The sequence below is a fragment of the Bidens hawaiensis genome, unplaced genomic scaffold, assembly GCF_021521415.1.
Source record: "Bidens hawaiensis isolate Kalapana, Puna unplaced genomic scaffold, B.hawaiensis_p1.1 tig00009253_1, whole genome shotgun sequence".
Classification (NCBI taxonomy): domain Eukaryota; kingdom Viridiplantae; phylum Streptophyta; class Magnoliopsida; order Asterales; family Asteraceae; genus Bidens; species Bidens hawaiensis.
The window spans coordinates 637,630-660,622 of NW_027491683.1; the positions used below are offsets into that span (position 1 = coordinate 637,630).

The 22,993-nt window shown below is 33.4% G+C and overlaps 1 protein-coding gene across 1 annotated transcript; it reads right to left on the reverse strand.

Moving 5' to 3' along the window:
* Nucleotides 1-16,019: 16,019 nt before the first annotated feature.
* On the reverse strand, nucleotides 16,020-19,021 carry LOC143531829 (protein WVD2-like 2). Its single transcript, XM_077027038.1, has 6 exons — nucleotides 18,866-19,021; nucleotides 18,688-18,776; nucleotides 18,160-18,250; nucleotides 17,986-18,057; nucleotides 16,661-16,771; nucleotides 16,020-16,525 (listed from the first exon to the last, which is right to left on the reverse strand). The coding sequence occupies exons 1-6, from the start codon at nucleotides 19,019-19,021 to the stop codon at nucleotides 16,214-16,216; spliced, it is 831 nt and encodes a 276-aa protein (XP_076883153.1). The 3' UTR covers nucleotides 16,020-16,213.
* Nucleotides 19,022-22,993: the final 3,972 nt, after the last annotated feature.

Genomic DNA, 22,993 nt, shown 5'->3' on the forward strand with positions numbered 1-22,993 from the left:
AAATAATATCAACTATGTCCTATTGCAGTCTCGACTTAACGGTCCGTGACTAATGAAGAACTAACTCTGTTAGTTGTAGTTCGTCGGAAAAAACGTTTTTGGCCGGGAGATTTATACTTTTTGACGAAAAACTCAACATTTTCGTCCCAAACATCTTTGTTACCTTGGACTAAACATTTAGGAATCTTTTTTTAGTAAAAGTCTGAGTTATTGAGGTCGTCGGAACCCTTGAACTACTGTCAAAATCGGTTGGTGATGGTCAAGTGGTGGTGGTGGTGGTTAGTTGGTGGTAAGTCAGTTGATGGTGGTGGTACTCAGGTGTTGTTTAGGTTGAGTTTTCTGGCAAAAAGTGTGAGTCTTCTAGCAAAAACATTTTTTCGGGGACCTGCAACTAATGGAGTTAGACCTGCAACTAAGACCGTTATAAACAATGCACCTTTGGTTGGGACTGTCACCAGGCAAAAGTGAACTTGAAACTGTTATTTGCCCATTGAGATTATTTAAAACCAATATTCTTTTTTTTAATAAGATAAATACAATCTAATCTTAAATTTTAAATATATATAAACGAACTTTTAAAGGCTCTCTAGTTGCTCCTTACATCCCATCAACCACCAGATTGTGTTATTTGTAAATGAAGGTTTCTCATGCATTTGACCCGAATTCACGGATACGAGTCTCACACTCTCACCAAACCCAAATAGCCCTAAAACGGGTTATAACATCTCATTAAATTAAAAATTAATCTTACCAAATATTGGATTCGAAAATTCTATAAAATGGGGATATACTAAAAATTAATATCCAATTTAAAATAAAAGATATTATTAATAATTAAGAAACAATTTTATAGTAAAAAAAATAAGCGGGTCGTGGGTCCCACCAAATCCAGATAACTTTTAAACGGGTTATAACATCTCATTTATTTGTAAAACATATTAATCATCAAACTCTAAGTATAATATTTACTTTCTTACAATAAATAAAATTAAAATCCAAAAAAATATATAAATATTATAAACGAAAAATATAAAAAACCCTTAACCCTTATAGTAAGAGAGATAAAAGCTAATGATTAATATAATTAACTCACGTATCTTCTTAGTAATTAATAATTTTTCTTACTTATGAAAAAGAGGGAAACGAAATCCCGTGTGAATCAAAAGATCATCGTGTTGATTTCTTTATATTTAGAAAAAACAACTAAAGAAATATCTATATACTATTTCTATATTTTATCCTCCGTATTACGGGGGTTGTTTTACATTATTCGTTTTTAATATTTGGATTTTAATTTTATTTATTGTAAGAAAGTTAATAATTAATATACTTGAGGTTTGATGATGAAATAGTTTCACAAATAAATGATACGTTATAATCCGGTTTAAAAGCTATATGGGTTTGGTGATATCCATTACCCGTTTATTTTCTTTATTATAAAATTGTTTCTTAATTATAAATAAGGGTTAGGTTATAATAGGAAGTATAGTTTTTGTAGGAAGGATAAGAAGTAATCTTGGTCATTGATTTTGAACATAGAGGGTTTAGATTAGTTCAGGGGGAAATCAAGTGTTAACATATGGGGAAGGGTATAAAAGAAATAACACATTTGTTGACTTTCTCTCTCCACATGCAAGGCACATGCCAAATTCCCCCATCATTTTTAAAAGTCCATAACTTTTTTTTACTACGTTTTTATTGAAAAACAAAATTCACCATAATAACGAGTGTCTTTTTATCTTTAATATGAGTACCATATTGTAATATAAAAATTAAAAAAAATTAGTGGGTTTTTTAAAATTGTGTTTTACCAAATTGTGTTTTACAAAATTGTGTTATACAATAGTATTTTTTATTGTGTTTTTTCCATTGTATTTTTTACATTGTGTCATACAATTGTGTTTTTTATTGTGTTTTTTTAATAGTGTTTTTTTCCATTGTGTTTTTTACATTGTGTTTTTCATAGTGTTTTTCATTGTGTTTTTTCGGACTTTTCCGGTGAGGTGGTGGCGGTGGGTGACGGTTGTGGTGGCGGTGGGCGGTGGGGTGGTGGTGGTTGTAGGATATAAGTGAAGATATAAGTGGGTTTTATGTAAGTGTGTCTTTGAAATGAATGTAAGTGGGTTTTGAGATTAAAGTAAGTGGGTTTTGATATTTAAGTGTTTACTAAAATACCCTCCTTCCTAGCCTTCTTAGGAAAATCAAACTTCTTATTTGAACCTAACCCTTATAAATAATATCTTTTTTTAAAATAAAATAGGATATTAATTTTTAGTATATTCCTATTTTAAGGATTTTCATATCAAATATTTGATGAGATTATTTTTTAATTTAATGAGATGTTGTAACCCGTTTAAGAGTTATCTGGGTTTGGTGAGACCTTTACCCGTGAATTCGGGTCAAATGCGTGAGAAGCTTTCATTTACAAATAAAGTAATCTGATGGCTTGAGAGAATGGTTGTTTTACATTTTTTTGTTTTTTAATATTTATTTTTTGGATTTTAATTTTCTGTATTGTAAGAAAGTTAATAATATACTTAGGGTTTGATGATTAAAGAGTTTCATAAATAAATGATATGTTATAATCCGTTTAAAAGCTATCTGGATTTGTTGACCCATGACCCGCTTATGTTTTTTACTATAAAATTGTTTATTAATTATAAATAATATCTTTTTTCTTTTTAAATTGGATATTAAATTTTAGTATATTCCTATTTTGTAGGATTTTCATATCAAATAATTGGTAAGATTAATTTTTAATTTAATGAGATGTTATAACCCGTTTAAAAGCTATCTGGTTTTGGTAAGACCCATACCCATGAATTTGGGTTAAATCAATAAGAGACCTCCATTTAAAAATCAAGAAATCTGGTGGCTTCCATAAAATGGGGAGCGAACACATCGTGACACATAGGATTTTTGGGTTTTCGTTTATATAGATTATAGATATAAAACATGAGTTAGCGATCTCTTAATTTTTAAGAGGCATCAAACTTCATGCTTTAGGTACAATACATAGTGCATCTAAAATATAAAATTTAAGGGCAATTAAGTTTTACGCAATTTTATTCTTTCAAAATATAATTACAACCTTAGTTCCTTGACTTCGAGTACTTTTTTATTAATTTGAAATAGTCATACATACACCCCTAATTCAAAATCAACTACCCCCATGACTTTTCATAGCCATAACTTTTTCATACGTTAATAGTTTTCTATAAAACAATTACATTGTAAAAACGGGTATTTTTTCTTTTTAATTTGAGTATGATGCTATACTTTTTAAATTTTAAAATGTCAACATTTTATGTGATTACCAATTAGAACCGACAACGGGTCGAGTCAGTTGAGCTCGGGTCATGTGTAAAACTGGATTAGGGTCGGGACGAGTCAATACAATCAAATGGTTAATTTGGTTCGGGTCTGTACGGGTTCAAGTCAGAAGGGTCAGGTTAGAATGGCGTCAAGTTGGAACGGGTTTCGGGCCAAAACACGCTGTTTAAAAAATGATTTGTTTGAAATTACTGTGTATTTCAACTTTGTTTCTTGATTTCGCACACCGTTTACACGGATGCCATTGTTTACATGTACCGGGGCCGATAAACACGTATCCAACACCTCGTAACATGTGTAACCCAATCTTGGTAAGCGCTCAGCCTAATGCCCCGCATAAGTAATCGACGTGAATTCCACAAGCAATGTTGATTAAACGTGTTTAATGTAGGTAACGTGCATTCCAGTGCTTGTTAAGCGTGTTCAATTTTTGGTTATAGTCGTACTGGCTTTGCACGAGTTATGAGTCGAATTTCGGGTTGTATGTACACCGTCATCACGTTACAAATGTACTGACACTGATTTGCGTTCAATGACGAGTTACGTATGCACCCCTCGACATCGCGCACAGACACCCCGCTAGTAAAACACAAAGTGGCTGTGAGGTCTAACTTAATTTGATTTTTATTTTCTTTTTCTGAAATTAGTCGTTCTAAAAAAAAGGAGCTATCGTGATAATTTCTAAATCTAACTTCTCATCTAACCTTATTTTCCTTCTCTGATTCATGGATGAGGCTGGAGACTTCAATCTATTCTTGTGGCTACGACTTTTAATCATAAATAAAACGTGTATAATAAATACTACCATAAATTCAAATATCTACTCTACCTATATAATAAAAGGGGTCCTACTAGGGATACCCACCACATGCCCTAATATGCCGCATATAGGACTATACGTGGTGTATTGGGTGTTATATTATTGGAGCCCGGCTCTCCTCTTCAAGACTCGAACGAGGAAGAGCCGGGTTACGCCGTTAACGATCAGCCGGGCTCCAATAATATAACACCCAATATAACGCACGCGGCCTGAAATTAGTCGTTCTAAAAAAAAGGAGCTATCGTGATAATTTCTAAATCTAACTTCTCATCTAACCTTATTTTCCTTCTCTGATTCATAGATGAGGCTGGAGACTTCAATCTATTCTTGTGGCTACGACTTTTAATCATAAATAAAACGTGTATAATAAATACTACCATAAATTCAAATATCTACTCTACCTATATAATAAAAGGGGTCCTACTAGGGATACCCACCACATGCCCTAATATGCCGCATATAGGACTATACGTGGTGTATTGGGTGTTATATCTACTCTACCTATATAATATCCCTCCCTCACGCTCACCCTCACCCTCAAGACTCGAACGAGGAAGAGCTGGGTTACGCCGTTAACGATCAGCCTGGCACGTCATGGTTACCCGACTTGAACCAGGTTCGTTCTTTATTTATTTTGTATGAAGTCGGTAGTTGTTTTTTTAACTAAGACTTGCTACATTAATATTTGTTAAGAGCATGTCGGCTATGATACTCAGCCCCAACAACCTTACGGTCAGGCTAGCTCGTCGGGCTTACCAAATTTGAACCAGGTTTCGTTTTGTATATTTATTTAGTATGAAGTTGTTAGTTGTCTTTTTAAATAAAGCATGCTACATTACGTTTTGTTATAATTAAATCGGTTATTATAATCGGCTTGAACAGTTTTACAGTAACCCTAGCTCGCCGGGCCTCCTAAATTTGAACCAGGGTTCCCGTACTATTACCATTATTGTTAATTTTTTTATTACAGTATTACTAGTATTATTATTAAAATATTAATATTATTATTAAAATGTTATTGTTATTAAAATATTATTATTGTATTATTATTATGTTAATATTATGATTATTATTACAATATTTTTTTATTAGAATATTATTATTATTAAAATAATATTATTCTAAATATATAATTATGTTATTATTATTTTAATATTATGATTATTATTAAAATATTAATTTTTATACTATTATTAGTATTGAAATATAATTATTATTAGGTACCTGGTGTTTACGATAGTCAGCCGTCGTACCAGTCACCTGTTGCCGGGTCGGATTATGTTTATCTTCTTAATTACGTTATTATTATGTTATGTTATGTTATGTTATTTCAGGCCGCGTGCGTCGGGTATGCCAGAGATTCAGATGAGGGTGCCTAGTGCTGACACGACACGTTCTGAGGTACGTTCTTAAAGTGTATTGTATAATATAATATAATATAATATAATATAATATAATATTGTAACATCTCGAAAAAACTCATATTTATTTTGGGCAAAATATGTCAACTTTGAAAGTTGAGGAATTAAAAATAATCTCAAGATAAGTCAGGGGGAAAAATAAGATAAGAAAATTAAAGACATCTTATCTTATGGAAATGATAAAAATTCCATCTCACATGTAAATATGAAAGAAAATGGAAGCATTCTATATGGGTATAAATAAGGAATGAAACTTTCATCTCACATGAAAACAAGAAAAGAAATGGAAGCTCTTTATAAGGAAGCAAATTTCCATATAAATGTTTTAACATAGCTAATCACTCTCCATAGTCCTAGCGGAGGATGCGAAGCACCCAACGCGCATGCGCACGAACTCGGACTCGGACTCGGACTCGGGCGTAATGTGGCGTTTTGATGGCGCACTTCGCACGATCGCATCGCCGCGAGCCGCATAAGGGTCGCTTTAGTATTTTTGGAAAATGAAAGTATGACCAAGAAGTGGCAAGTTATCAAAGACGAATGACCAAAAGTGAAAAATATGATTCCAGGACCCATCGCGCTACGCGATGAGCCCAGGAACATCATCATCGTGCTACGCGATGCGCTTCCTAGAAATCAGAAAAAAGGGAGCGCCGCCGCTGCGCGATGACCAGGAATCAAAGGGCATCGCGCTACATGATAACCCGATTAAGCAACCGGTGCCACGTGTCCAGCCACGTGTCAATACGTGGCAGCATCTCAACAATTTCGGTGTCGCGCTACGCGATGCCCTAAGTGAAGGGACCATCGGCACTACGCGATGGTGCCCAATTTCAGCTATAAAAGGGAGGGGTACGGCACACTCCCATCTCACACCTCCAACACACATTTCACACGCTTTCTCACACACACTAGCCTCAGTTTGCATCCGGTCTCGTGGAACGTGCCAAGCTCCGAAGCTCTGATGGTTTAAGCCGTAGTATATGTCACACCCCGACCAAAGGCGGCGGAACATGCCGAGGTGTAACGATTGTCCATAAGCACATGACACTAATTAAAGTGACAGTATTTAATAAACTCATTTCATTTCACAACATCGAAAATGTCACATAACAATTATCCATAAAATAACCATAAACAAGATATCACAAAATATGGCAAATTGATATTGTTCATTTTTACTAATATCCTAAGGTCTTTGATGTCGTTTTCTTCACAATCATAAATCAACCAAGATGCAAACCTTCAACATTTCATAAAATAAAGTTTGTCAACACAAAGGTCGGTGAGCAATTCATAAGTTTAATCATATTAGTCTATAATAAAGATAGCCACAAAACTTGCATACGAAACGATAAATAAAAGTGGTAATTTGGATAAATAGATATCGCTAAACACATTAGCGACACCTAGCTATAAGGGGATGCCAAATAGTCTAGGATTTTATAGTTATCGTTAATTGCATTACGTTAACGACACCTTGCTATAAGGGGATGCCAAATAGTCTAGGATTTTATAGTTCCACCAACCAAAAGCGATAAACACATAGGCATATAAGCATAGAACACCAAATCGAGCAATTATTTAGGTAAAGTATACAACTACATTTGTGGTTTAAGATTCAAATATAAAGCATTTTGTTGAATAAGTATGAAATGTCACCCCCAAAATAAAAGATGGAAAATGGGGTATGAAGTACTCACCTTCAAGTAGTAAACTTGAAAGATGATAATTTGGAGATTTGTCGGAACGACGAGTTTAATGCACAATGCCTAAAAAGAAAAGAAGTCTTGAATTTAGAAAGGTTGTCTTGAAGGTCTTTAAACAAAATAAATGTTTAGAAATGTAAATAATTAAAGTTCAAGGTTTAAAATGTGACTATTTAAGAATTTATAATAATAACCTTTTAAAAATGTAAGTTTGCTCGAAACCGGGTTAAAGTATCTAACCTTAATATTTACTCAACCGATGTTAAGTAATAAGGTGGGTAAAATGCAAGAATGCAAATCCCTTTGGAAAAAAGATACTAGAACAGGTTTTTTTTTATTGAGTGTTCGGGTTGTCGGTTCGGGTCTTGATAATTGGTCAAACCCAAAGTCAACTTTCCAAATATCGAATGTTATGATATAACTCAATAAAATTTAATAAGACTTAACCAAGTATATAATTCCATTATTTTAGAACTAACAACGCACGTTAAGCGAGTGTTCGGTTTTGTCGGTCCAAATTTTGTTATGAGATCAAGTTGGATCCAACATTTCCAAGTACTTAAGAAAATATTTAAAAATCAATTTGTAACTATTTTTAAAGAAATATACAAGTCTTGATGACTAAATAAAACACACTTGTGTGTCTTAAGCAAGCAAGAATCGGTTTGGTTCGGTTTCCATCTCACAACAAGTTCATAGATGGTTTCCACATGTCCAAACACTAAATAACTTGTATAATAATGTACAAATAAAAAAAATAACAAAAGTTAACAATAAAGTGTTTAAACAAAAGTTCGGTTTTCGGTTCGGATCGTGTTTCGGGTTAAGACCGAGGTAAGATTCTACAAACCCATAACCATAGAATTTGTAAAAATGATTTTAGAAACTTAGATCTAACACTAAGTATGTTTAAACAAACAAAACTAGTAACAAAGTTCGGTTTACGGTTTAGAGCTATTTACGGTTAAACCAGCATAGACTCTTAAAAACCCATAACCATGGAACTTGTAAACATGACCAACAAACTAAAATAAGCAAGATTAATATGTATGAACAAGTTATATAGATGTATATATATCAAGGACACGAAATCCTCCATGAAGCCTTGCCTTATGGGGTCCGAAACCTCACCGACCGGAATCAGATAAGTAACTACCAAAGGTAAACAATGGGTGTATATTATATATATGTTGCACAACCATAAACAAGTATTAATAAGGCTACATAAACTAATTAAGATGAAAGACCAAAATCGTTCAAGAACACTTAAGAAGATAACCTTGAATCTTTGATGTTTGAGAGAGTTTTTTTTTTTTTTTGAGTTGTAGCAAGGGAAAATGAAGAGGAAATGTGGTGTATATATAGGGTAATGTTGGTGGTCAAATATGGGTGTGAGACACAAGAGTTTTCATGCAAAATGGATCAAGACAAAAACACAAAACAACAATAAATAAATAAATAAATAAATAAATATAAAAATATGATGTTTTCAAGATCCAACAAGTGTGAAACAATATTGTAACATAAATCCATCATTTTGATTATAACATAAGCTTCGGTTTACAAATCGGGTCGGTTTACATAATAAACAAATACAAAAACGAATACAAACAAGACCCGAAATTGACGAATGTCACAGTATACGATATAAAGTAGAAGTGTCGCTCAATCAGTCATAGGCATTTAACTCTAAATACCCATGCGAGGTAGGGGTTCTGATTAAGTTATGATTTTATTATTATGGCTTAGACCATAGTCGGGGGTATAGCCCAACCTTGATTACTGATAAGCATAATATAAATTTTTATAAGCAAAGGTTATAGACAAATTATTATTTCTTCATGATTAAGAAACGTGAGCATTTTCATACTATGGTTATAGATAAAGTAATTTTTCTTCTTGAAAAAGAAACCTTGTATAGATGTTTCTTCTTGAAGAAGAAACCTGGCATATAATTGATAAATGAACAAAAGTACTAAAAGTCAATTTTTTATGCAAACAAATGATTTGTCAAGCTTAAAGTTATGCAAAACCAGACTTAAGATCTGCTAAGTTAAATCAGACTTAAAATCTGATAATCAGACCAAGAGTCTGCTGAACTAAATCAGACATAACGTCTGCTGATCAGACCTAAGGTCTGCTGATTAATCAAAATACATTTATGCAAACCCATTATAAGTATAGGTTAACAGCATATTGATAGGAAAGATTTTCAAACGTCACCGAATTGACAACAACAGGTGAATACGTTAAACCTTCTGAACTGATTTTACTCTTGTAATAGACAGGTTATTTATTGCAAAAAGTCTGATAAATGTTTGCATGAGATTATTGTCTCTAAAATCGTTATAATACAAAATAGATAATAAAAAGCAACTCAGACCGAATACACATGTGTCTGTATCCAAACATAACTGATAATTGGCATACAAAACCAAATCAGTCATAACCAGTTCTCCAACAAGGTTACATAGCCTAGGGGAAGGTTGTCTCCAAACAGGGGCTATGTACTCGGGAAACCTTTGAATTGTGTGTGTAGGGCAGTGGTACAAATCCCGGGAATGGACAGGTGTTCCTGCTGAGCTTGTGAAACAGAAAACTATGTTCGTATTTAACGACTGTTATAAACTGTTTTATTGAGTCAACGTTTCACCAGCTGTGTGCTGACGTATTTTCCCCCCACATATCAAGGAAACTGTAAAAAATAGAACTGACATGCAGGACTGATAGAAGATTGGAGACATAGTCATTAGAGGTGATCTGATGGCTTAGATATTTTATTTAGATTATTTATTCAAATATTATAAAAAATTATATTTTTAAATGACAGGTATTTGAAATATCAAAACGGGTAATTAACTCCCAAGTTTTCATTATAATAATATTTTATCTGAAAAAACTTCCGTTAAAACAAACCCGCAACTCTGATAAAATTTTCAAAACAGATACCAACTAACGGGTGTCGCACCTAGGCCCTGAACCGAAAGCGTCACAAAGCCGACTTGAATGATCCACACTAGCTAGGATAAATAATACGAGACTTTAATCGAGAACCTATCAGGATTATATATATTGATAAGTTATGTTGAGGTTTTGAGATTTTAATACAACTTTTAGCAATCTTGATTGTTATATTATTATTTTAGTTAATGGAATTGCGATTATAGTATCATATAATCATTTTATAGGCGACGATGTGAAGATTAATAAGTTTGGGATTCTTGAATTAATAATTATAATTTTAGAAAAGACTTAGCGTTTTAACGAAATGAATTTTAAATGTTTTATAGTTACGATAGAAGTTAACTAGTAATTTTTAATTCGCGTTTTAAGAAAGCGGAAGTTTGGGTTTTTAAACGAAATAGATGAAATATATTTTATATGTAATTTTTATTTAATTTAAAAATATTTTTTATATGATTTTTAATTGATTATAATTAACTAGTATAGAATAATTAATATAGGTTCTGACCCGGGTTTTGAACCCAAATCTCTATGTTACAAATTCAGAGAGCTAGCCAGCTGATCCAAATAAACTATCTGTTTTTAATTTATTATATATATTAACAGAAGGTAAATAGTATTGATAATGCTTATTAAAAAAAACAGAAAGTGACTGTGTGTGTAGGATAACCAGAACGCAACCATGTGAACCAAGAAGACATTCAGTTTAAGGCGTGATAAGTATTAATTATATTAACTGCTTTAGAAGTCTCTCCTTCAATTGGAACCCTAGATTTCCAATTGAAGAATTCATTCAATGATCGATCAACTAGATTTAGGGGTTTGGTTTGTCTTGTCAAAACCGGTATTATTCATAAGTTAATTACCTGTTAAGGACCTTCTAGTGCCAGAAAAAAGGAGCTCGCCGGAATCCAGTTGCCTCGGGCTTAATAGAACAGTAGAGAGTGTTTGGGAGAGTTTGAGTGGTATGAGCGAGTTTTAGAGATAGTGAAATGTCCTATTTATAGTCGAATTGTAGCGAATGGGTTGCTAATCGGGTTAATTGTCGCGGCGGCAGGTCCGGCTAATATCACGGGATTAAACGACGGTTAAATCGGTTGATATATTATAATTAATACATTGATTATGATATATTCGCGACGATTAAAGATATTATACTAATTAACTTGGTCAAATAACTATATTAACGGCAGTTATGTGGTTTTCGGGCGCCGGAGAGGGTGACGGAAAAACGGGCGGCAGGGGAGGGGTTGGGTATTAAATATGATATTTTGAATTATTTTCACTTTAGTCCCTGAAGTATTAATTAATTTGTACTTTGAATTATAGATTATGCCCTTGGACTTTATAATAATATTCAAAACTGATTTAAATGATTATATTTTCAGTTTTAACCCTGAACTTTGAGAATGCTATAATATTATGAGTTTGGATAATTACGCATTTAGCCAGAAAGTTGATTAACGATAAAACTCGAGATTTTTGTAAATGAATAAACGTACTAACCATATAACGTCAGGAATATTATAGTAGTAAACGATGAACATAGATACATTGAATGATAAGCCGAGTCGAAAAACATTGACGAACGTCAAACTAATTTTTGGAAATATAATAATATATATAATTGGAAACAAAAATCCGAAAATTCAAAACGGGTCGGATTTTCGGGTTTGAAAAGTAACAAATGTTACAGGATTCACAACTTTTGAGAATTTCGTCCCGAAATTAAAATAAAAATAAAATTTTATAAGAAAACAACTAATATGAGGAGTTGTTTAAAAGTTTTAACGATTTTTCTATATACATATAAAAACAATAACGTCGATCTTTGAATGACCCGAAAGACGCCACAAATAGGAATATGGAAAGGTCACTTATATATAGGATGTATCAGCGGCGTATCTACCATGTCCTTATCATATTTCATTTGTCCTGTCTTTCAATATCATTCCAGGTTTCGAGTTATTGCACACAACATACTTATTATGTCTTCCATGCGAGGACTTGGATAATTATGTGTCGACCAATAATTACCTTTATCGTCGGATGGTCCACATAATCCGTCCCATTGTGTGGGTTTAAAAATATAATAAGTCCTTATGTGAAAACTTTTGAATTCAAGAACGATGAACTATATAGATCAAAATTCAATAACATATAGAAACCAATCCTTAAGGTCAAGGATAAGCAAGAATGTAAAATCATTGAAGTTTTAAAGATATAAACAATGTTTGCCAAACAAAATGCGCGAAACTCTCGAGTAGTATGACATAATTAGAATAACGGAGACATCAATTGAAATCATGATCATGAAATAATAAAGTTGAGAATAACATGTTAAGTAAACATAGCATTGAGCTATAAAATGTAAACACGTAAGTCGATAAGCATTGGGTCCGAGAATAAAATAGAATAAAAAAAACTTTAGTAAAAGAATCAAGTAAGTTCTTGGAGTCAATAATAACTCTTTAAACAAATGAAAATCTTCAATAAAGAGAATATCAACGCAATATATGAGATTAATAGAAATAAATAATTGCAACTTCGAGATCAAAGTAAAACATTGACCTCAAATTGGTAAAACATTGAGAACAAAATAATCGAAATTTCAAGGTCGAATTAAAATATTGATCTCAAATTGGTAAAACATTGGTATTATGAATAACTAAGTGATCCGAACAAAACGTTGAGCGAAAATAGAACAACATGACCAAACTATTCGTGTAATCAAAATAAACTCAACATGTGTTTAAACATGCTCATGGTCTCCAACTTCCACTAAACAATTATGTTTATGGGAAATCGGTTATAGACCACGAGATTGAAATAGCAAGGTAAACTGCTTCAGAATGTATCTATGAATGGGAATAGTTCACAAATTAATGAATAATAAGCTTAATATTAACTTCGTAGACAACCTTTTGAAAGGAACTTGATACATAGAACTTCGTGAAATGCCCAAAACATAAAAATATCTATAACATATGAAAGAAAGGAAAACAAAAGGGTAACTTGCGATGCCCGTCTTCTCGAAATGGGTTTTACGGTATGAAGGTTATTGTGGTGCGGTGGTATGGTTTACTTATCAAAAACTCGTTGGCGTTGACAAAGGGGGGAAACAGAGATTATTGATGGCACTGTTTGCGAAAATCGTTTGTAGGGACACGATGTTTAAAACTCAAAGGAAATTTATAATAATAATCTTGCATATATACTTAGCTAGTAAGAAAACTTTGGAAAACTTTAGATGTAAAGGATTTCCCGGTTGGGTGACATTTTAAGAAAATGGAAGTCGTTAGATAAATAACTCATTCATGGCTTAAGAATTGTTTAAAGCGAAATATTTTATTTTATAATAATAATAATAATAATAATAATAACAGTAAAAGGCATTAATAATAATAATAGTGATAAAAACGAGCCACTTGGATTTCGTAAAGTTCTTTTGATGCAAAAACTACTTGATTATATTTCGTATAACAGAATATATACTTATTAATGATTTATTTAAAATAATAAATGTTTGAAATTTCATGAAAAAGAATGTTTGTAGAAGAACTAAATGTGGAAAAAGAGTGCAAGAATAATAATAGGTTTGAAAAGGCGAAGTATTGAAGTCGAAAATCCAATAAACCTTTGAGAGGTCAAGGAACGCGGGGTAAGGTTTTGTATGTGAAAATAAGTAAGGGCTTATAACGGGGTGTGCTTGAGTTACTGCAATAGTAGTGAGTTTGAAATACGAGCATGGGGTAAGGTAGAAAGTGGGGGATAAATGGTTGGGTAACAGGTCGTAAGAATAAAGGTATGTATAGTTATGAGACAAAAGTTGATGAGTTGGCCGAACTTAACACCATCTGGAACTTTTCGACATTGCAGTAGCGGAGTGGAGGAATCGTTCGTATTATACAAAGAGTGGGTTATCGTGTAATATCTTGGTTGGGTTGGGTTTGAGTATCCAAGAGTTAGGTTGGGTTTGGATTTACTTAGGCATACCTTTGAGGTTTGAATGTATTGTTATGGTTGGTAATGAATCTTGGTTTGTCATGGTCGGGATTGCGATGATCAATCGCGGTAGCGGAGTGGGGGAATCGTTTGTATTATACAAAGAGTGGGTTATCGTGTAAATATCTTGGTTGGGTTGGGTTTGAGTATCCAAGAGTTAGGCTGGGTTTGGATTTACTTAGGCATACCTTTGAGGTTTGAATGTATTGTTGTGGTTGGTAATGAATCTTGGTTTGTCATGGTCGGGATTGCGATGATCAATCGTGGTAGCGGAGTGGGGGAATCGTTTGTATTATACAAAGAGTGAGTTCTCGTGTAAATATCTTGGTTGGGTTGGGTTTGAGTATCCAAGAGTTAGGTTGGGTTTGGATTTACTTAGGCATACCTTTGAGGTTTGAATGTATTGTTGCGGTTGGTAATGAATCTTGGTTTGTCATGGTCGGGATTGCGATGATCAATTGCTTGATGGTTTGGGTTGTCGTTTTGTGGTTTGAGTTTCGAGGGCAGCGTCGAGGAGGACAAGAAAACATGAAGTGTGAACAATTCGCGTAACATTGGACGTAAATATGAAATTCATATCAAAATCAAAAGAAACGTTACATAAAAGATTTCTAAAATCGGAATTAATCTTTATAAATCACAAAAATGAAATCGCATGAAGCAAATTTTGAAATCAAAATTGAAATGCTCATGAGTTTTCGCATTTCAATAATAATCTAATTAATCTTGGAATAAACATATAATAAAAGAGTGAGCTTTCAAAAAAGAGGGTGGTTGTAGAAAAGACCAATGAAAGAGATAATAAAACAGTGAGTTTTCAAGAAAACATTTCTTATTTATAATTAACAATGAGTTTTCAAAGTGCCATATGACAATTCCTATTACTTTTTAATTATTTTAATTTTAAAACTAAATATTTTTTTTTATTTTAAATTAATAAGGAGTTTTCAAAATGACACATGGCAAGTAGGTTTTCCATCAAACTCTCCTTTTATTTTTCATCAAAATATCACATGGCATTTCTTAATTATTTTTAATTACTTTAATTCAATTTCAAAATCAAACTTGTGATACCTATCATATTTAGAATTTTTTTTCATCCCAATTCAAATGTTCTAACTCTAACAATCACTATCTATCTATTACATTAAAATTCATCAATATTAAAAGTAACTATCAACAAATATTAAAAAATAATGCTTTTTATATTTAACTCTAGCAATCACTATATTGTTCTTTCCTATTTAATTGAATAATATTTTTTTTTTAACTTTATCATTACAGTTTTCTTTTACCTTTACTCTAACAAATATTAAAAAATAAATAGAGACAAACAAAGTTTCCCCAAATTTATAAAAAAATCACTACATTTTCTCTATCAATCCTATAATTAACATTCACAATCACTCAAAACTCCACCTTATAATTTGCAAACTACCCTCATATAATTTAAGAAATGGATTGAGAATGCTCTAATACATTTTCTCTCTCTAACAAAAATCTTAAATATGCATCAATGACAGCATTATCGTGATAAAAATAACTTTTTTCAAAATAAAAAACAGCATTTCAGAGATTGAATACACTTCTCCCTTGATGGAAATTTGCGCTCTCTATCAGCTACATTTTTCTTTAATCAAACTGTAGATAAAAGATAATCGAAATTAACTTGATCGAACTAAACGAGTTCAAATCAGTCCAACAGATTTGAACTCCAAATGGGACCATTGAACAAGTTCAATAGAAATTAGAACAAAGAATCATCTACAATACTTGTGTCTTTCTCACACGCACGCACACGCACAGTCTCTATATAAGTACATATATCTGATATGATATGTACTACAGTTACAAACAGAAATATACGAGTACAAGGGGTTACATTAACCAGAGTAACAATTTCACTTACCAGAGTCAGTTCAATACTTTTTTCACTTAAAAATGCAAGTGACGTGAGTAGTCTACTTGAACGCTTTAAGATGCGAAACTTTAGCTGGCTCACTGGCCTTGGGTTTGCCAAGCCTGTTGATGTTGCGGCCTTGCGTTTGCTTGATTGGACTTGAAGTAGCACTAATGGGTTTGCTGAGCCCGTTGATGTAGCGGCCCTGTGTCGGCTTGATTGGACTTGAAGCAGCACTCATGGGTTTGTAACTGCCTAAGCTGTGACGGACCCGTGCACAAAGAGCTTTCTCATCAATGGTCAGTTGTGAGGTTGTATCACCACAGCTCTTTCTTCTAGTTAAGTTGGGTGATTTAGCACGTGTCAGAGGTGGCTGCAAACGAACCAACCAACCAGGAAAACAGACCATTACAACCCATATATATATATATATAATATATATATATTAAATAAACGGGTTGATTTAGGTAAATGAAATCTTAGCAGATATAGCGAAGGATACGCATACCTTTTTAAGTTCAACCTTTGGCGGTGGTCCTTGTCGGTAAAAACTGGGAACCGGGTTTGCTTTAACAACCATGCTCTTTCTCATCTGCTTTATAGCTTCTTCTTGTTCCTCCTGTAAACGAACGAAAACGTTGAATGATTCGTTGGGCGGAAAGTTTGTTTGTTTAATTAACGAACGAACATGAACACTCTTTTTTGTTCAACTAATTAAACAAACGAACATAAATGCATGTCTCGTTTGTTCATTTATGTTCCTGAACGTTCATTTATGTTTGTTCATTTAGGTCCATTTACGCTCGCTAGTTTATGTTTGTTCATTTATGTATTCATTTAAATTGCTAGGACCTTACAATTTAGTCTAATTTTATTTAATTAAAAAATCACGCATTACAATGTAGTCTAGTTTTATTAATTTTTTTGGCTTTAAAAGATCGATATTAATGTTTACTTTTAATTGATGTTCACTCAGTTATGTTCGTTTATATTCATTAATCTATGTTCAATTATATCCGTCCATTATTGTTCGTCAACTGTCCGTTTATACTATTAACGAACAAACATTAACGGACATGAATGAGCAAACACGAACAAGAAAACCAGATTCGCTTAACTGTTCATGTTCGATTAAAGTTGAATGAATGAACACGAGCATGCCTCGTTTGTGTTCTACAGGCCTATATGGGTTAAAAAGTTAATAATGCTTACCAAAACAATACACGTACACACTAATAATCTGATAATTAAATAAAATCATTTAGTTGAGTCTAACTTTCGTGGACTTTGAACCCCAAACCATTTGATAAAAACGTAACACATCCACCCATTTAGTCATTTACTAGTAATTTATGGGAAATTGACACTGCTAAAAAAGAGAATGTATAGCAAAAGGTATATGATACTGTAACTAGTGAAATTCCATCACGCGAGGAGCTAGAAATTCAGCTTTGGTAGGTATCAGTTCGCTATAGTGCCCGTACGGTGCTGGCACTCGGTATAGTAACCAAAAGAGAAAACCAAAGGAATATAGTTGTGATATGCCCGAAAGGACATCGACATGTTTTTACATCGAACAAAAACCATAAATACAAAAACCATAAATACGAACAAAGTCATGATAATCCCAAAAGATTGCACACAAAACTTATACCAAAACATTGAGAAAAAAAAAATTAAGCACGCCTATGCATTGAGCTTTTTTCAAAAATCAAAGTTAAAAAACTAAAAAGTTTATGGCTAAAATTCAAACTCCAAAGAATTTGTGATCAATTTATAGAAAAATAGAAACCATGCTAACTAATAAAAATGAACTCATAATATATAATGTACCTTGGTCCTGGCTTCATACTCCATCTTCTCAGCCTTGAGAGCCTGATGCTTTTGCTCTAGCTTTGAATAAAACTACAAGAGAAGGAATGAACAATATGCATTAAGAGATATTTGAAAACAACCATCTGATGCCTTTTTAATTCAGGAGGTAATAAATGAATAATAGAAAACTACCTCTTTACGCTGTGCCGCGCGTTCGGCACTTCTAAAAGAGGGTGCTACTCCAACCGTAACTCTTGATCTGACTGTTCGTGAGGTTGCAGCACTGTATATTGCTAAGGATAACACTTGCGTACTCTGCGGTCAATATCGGCAGGACATCGGTCATTGGTCCCCATGTGAGATATCAGCCATAATATCAGTACCAATAACATCGGCGATATTGGACCGATGTATCACCAATATTTCCGATATAAGTGTTTTAAGTCTTAATTGTCAATTTTTAGTGTTTAATGTTAGTGTTTTAAGTCTTGATCAGTTCCTAGTCTTATTTGTTAATGGTAGGATAATATAATGAATTGTTAGTGTTAAATTGTTATATACATATATAAATTATGCATGATATTAAAATTACTGATATATCCCACCTCGATAACCAATATCTCAAATATCGGTCCTTGACCGATATCCAATATTTTTCCCCATCAACTGCATAGCTTGCATATATAAAAGTGATGACTTTGATTGATAACAAAAGGATACGATGAAGCGACAGACCAATTATCATCATCATCATCATGAAATCTACCCGAGTAAGATTTGGGCGCCCGAGGCACGGAGAAATGCGAGTTCTGGTATTCAAATTTCAACAGACAAAACTCTTACACTGTAGTGTAAACAAGTGCATAATTAGAGTGCACATGTTTAGTTGTTTACTTACCTTAGTGTTTGATGACATGGCATTGACATTTTCTTCAGACACTGACGCTGTTGGGCTTATTATTGTTATTTTTTCAGTTGAATTTGAAGGCTGAGGCTTTGGCGTTTTTGAAACAGAGCCTATTGTTTCATCTGGGGTACCGTTATCGTTCAACATTTGGTTGGTTTGTTATCAAGATGGACACTTGTGCCCATCATCCTGCATTGATATTGTATGTGGTTTATATATGGAGTGGAGAATTTACCAGATGAAGATGCAGATCCCAAACGTGACGGCGATAGGCGGCTAATTAGGGTTTGGTTTACTTGTCTTCACCTACACCCACCATTTCATTTTCCTTTCAAAGTTATATTTCAACCTTCATCTTATAACTTTTTATCAATTTAACCCTAAACCTTTTCCAATTGTTTTTATTTTCTTGCTGCATGCGTTTTAAACTTACTTACGATATTTGATGTACAAAAATACTGCCAAGTTTAAGTTATTGTATTGAATTTTAGGGACTTTGTGAATTGCGATCCCGTTTCACGTTCTGTACTGGAGCGTATCGCAAACCAAGTGACTATCCGATCACACGTAAAAGGGTTTTTTTTTTTTTTTATAAGTTTACCTAGAAATTTTGAAAAATGCTTCCTAGTAGGCACTACAAATAAGATAGTCATGTTTAAATTGGTAACGAAAATGTTTTAGCAACCACTTTCTATTCTTGTAATCGATAAGAAGAGAATCATAAGAGTAACGGTAATGCTAAGTAGTTAAAATTATCTTAGCACTCAGAATGTACCATAGAACCTTGTAAACGAGGCAAATGAACATGAAATAAGCATGTTTGTAAGGATTCATTTAACTTTACCCGAGCAAACAATAGAAAACAGGCGGAGTTTACTTGTTCATGTTCGGTCGTTAAGAACATGAATGTGTTTGTGTTGGTTTATGTTCGTTCGCTAATTGTATAATCGAGCAGTTCATGACCAAGCATAACTGAACATAGATGAACAGCCATGACATAGCGAAAACTAATTAAAAGTGAATGTGTACAAAAATTTGTTAGGCCAACGTAAACTAACAAACTTAAAACAAATATAGCATAACCAATGGCGGAGCCACCCTCTGGTCACAGGGTTCGACCGAACCCGGTCTTTTTCGATTTTATATATAACCTGTAGTATCTAGCAATTGAGCGAACCCATTCTTTTTCGACAAGCGAACCCAGTGACATTCTAAAAAAAGTATTCGAATCCATTAATTATAAAAATTTTAGTTAAAATTTTTTGTAATGAATATTTTTTTATAAAATATAAAAAACTTTAAAAATTGTTAACAAACATTATAAATGGGCCAATAATAACCCGTATAGATTAGACAGAACTACAGAAATTGTCCTTTATCTTTACCCCAAATTTCACTCGTGGTCCTTTATCTAATAAAATTGATATTTTTTTCCCTTTACGTTTCAGAATCCAACAACGTTTGTTCCTTTAGCCTAACTCTATTAAAAATCTTCGTTAAGTTATGTCACCTGCTGGTCACGTGAGGGCAATACGGTTATTTCATGTCCCCTTCCTATTTCCCCAAATATAAACCCACCCAACCCCCCCCCCCCCTAATCGTTCAATAACTGATTACCAAAAATAATTAGGGTTCCAAAATCCAAAATCGTTCAATCGATCATGGTTTTATGCAAATGTGGGAAAGTGGCAGTCATCCTCACATCATGGACAGACAAGAATCTCGGTCGTCATTTTTATTCATGTCCTGACCAGGTAATTGATGATAATGATTGGTTATTGAAATTGGCGGTCTAAATCATGTTTTTATGTCTAAATCCATAATTCAAGATGTAGATTCATTGGTTGGTATGATCGAAGGTGTGAAAGATGTGCAAACATCATTTCGGGGTTGCTTAGGGTACAGGACACTTCAAGAGGCTCTTAAAAAGTTGGAACTTGGAAATGAAATACTTGAAGGCAAACTGAATGCAAGTGAATCCGGCGCGAAGAAACTGAAGAAGATGTTGATTCTGTGTTGGCTAGGGTTTATTTTGTATGTTGTATTCTTTTGATGCAAAGTGTTGTTTTGTATGTTACAAATTATGTAATGTTGTTGGTTTAGTTTGATAGGTAGGCCAAGTATGTGGGGTTGGTTTAAGTTTGGTTAAATGTAAGTGCAAATATGCATATATTTTGTATCTGTACAACATGATGCAATAGTTTGGTATCCTAAAGATAGTGCCAAAATGCACAATTTTGTACCCAAACCTCATACTTTGGTGCACATTTTGATTTAATGACTGCACAATCTAATGTTTAACATAATTTGTTGTCTATCCATTACTATTGACCGAACAAACTCAAACACAATCTACTTTATCCAAACAGTTGACTGCAGCAAGTCAAAATGATCCACAAAGTCCATTACACAAACTCAAAACTCAAACTCATCCAACACAATCTCAAAACTCAAACTGATCCAAAACCTGGTGATGCAAACTCAAACATTTGACCATGTCTTGCATAAACTCAAAATTTAACAAAACTAAGCTCAAAACTCAGACTGATCCAAACAATTGACCAACATTTTACACTTCAATACACACAAACTTCATAATACATATAACCACTTAGAATACCTAATCAAGTCAAGTGCTCCCACAAAGTTCAAAATACATAAAATCCTATCAAGTTTTCAAATTACATAACCAAAATACATAAGTGAAGTAACATAACCAAGTCAACATCTAATGAAGCAAGATCCCATTAAGCTGCCTTTTTTCCCTTCTTCTTAAGTGGGTCTGTGTAAGTCCTCACATTATGGCCAGTGCTCCCACACCTGCTACATGCTCCTAAGGTGTTCTTCCTTGTCAATTTGCCAGTTGTTTGTATATCATCCTTTTCTATAACTGACATCTTTCTTACCTTATTAGATCTAACTGCCATAGTGTGATGCTTTGGTGCTACAATGGTTGTAGGAGCCTCACATTTTGTCCACAAAGTCATCCAATTTATTGGATTATTTTGAAGGAATAAACCAACTTCAACCTATCCATTGTGTGCACCAGGTGAACCCAACTTTCTAATGCCCCCACCATTCCTCCATTAGCAGCCATGAACCAAAGTGCAACCACAACATGTCTTCTGGGCATACCTGTACCAGATGAAATTATCATTTTTATGCATTTTAAACAAGGCAACTTTAGATAATTAATTCAAACCAAATATACTTAACATACATGTAATTTCGCAGCCCCTACAACTACAAGTCCTCATTGCCAAATTCACAACGCGTGGATTAGTGGGTTTACCACTCACCTCATATAGATCCCCTCCATTCCACTGCACACTGTAATGATTTGCCTGTTTCTGGATTGCTTCAAACAATGTGTGGCACTAGGTGTTAGCAAGTCTTCACTTTTATTAATAATACCAAGCATAATCACAATCATTCTCATTAAATACTCCCTTACATACTTAACTGCAGATATGATGGGTTTGTCCCTGCCTTCCACAATCTTGCCATTGTAAACCTCAAACATATTGTTAATCATTACATTAGAAACTGCCCTTCCTGTAAAAGGATTATACAAGATAATAAGCAGACAGCCTATTAAGTATCACATGCATACCAAATAATGTTAAAGCCTTTAAATACCAACCAGAGTAGTGTGACCTGGACCAGGATTGAGGTGCTATTTTTAACAACCACAAGTGTGCTTCCTTATTGAATGCCTTTAACTCATTCATTGCAGTCACAAACTCAGGTTTTGTTGTTGAGGTAGCACAATTGTATGACATGTTTTTGTAAAGCATACTGCTAAATCCTGCAAGCTTCATATTCTCATAGATGTGCCTAAGACAGTATTTATGCTTAGCACATGGAAACAAACTTTGAATGTCTTGAAGAAGCCCATGTTCAACATAAACAAAGGTTAAAAGATAACATAATGACAAATAGCAAGTGAACTTGAATTCCTTACCTTTTTCCTGTCTCTCATGAAAGTAAACCATGAATTGCTTTTATTTCCAGATCTTCTGCCATAAGCTCTAAGAATCAAGTCCATGAGCTAAGACTTTTTGCCTCCACAACTGCATAACAAACATGATTGATTCCATTGTTGCTATCAAGACCCAC

Bases quoted from the DNA above. Each gene is read 5' to 3' on its own strand.
- LOC143531829 (XM_077027038.1), bottom strand. From the start codon at position 19,021: ATGTTGAACGATAACGGTACCCCAGATGAAACAATAGGCTCTGTTTCA. The intron at 18,251-18,687 runs GTATCCTTTTGT...AGCAATATACAG, and splicing joins AATTGGTCTGTCGCTTCATC to TGCTGCAACCTCACGAACAG. The intron at 18,058-18,159 runs GTAGTTTTCTAT...CTTCTCTTGTAG, and splicing joins GCGCGGCACAGCGTAAAGAG to TTTTATTCAAAGCTAGAGCA.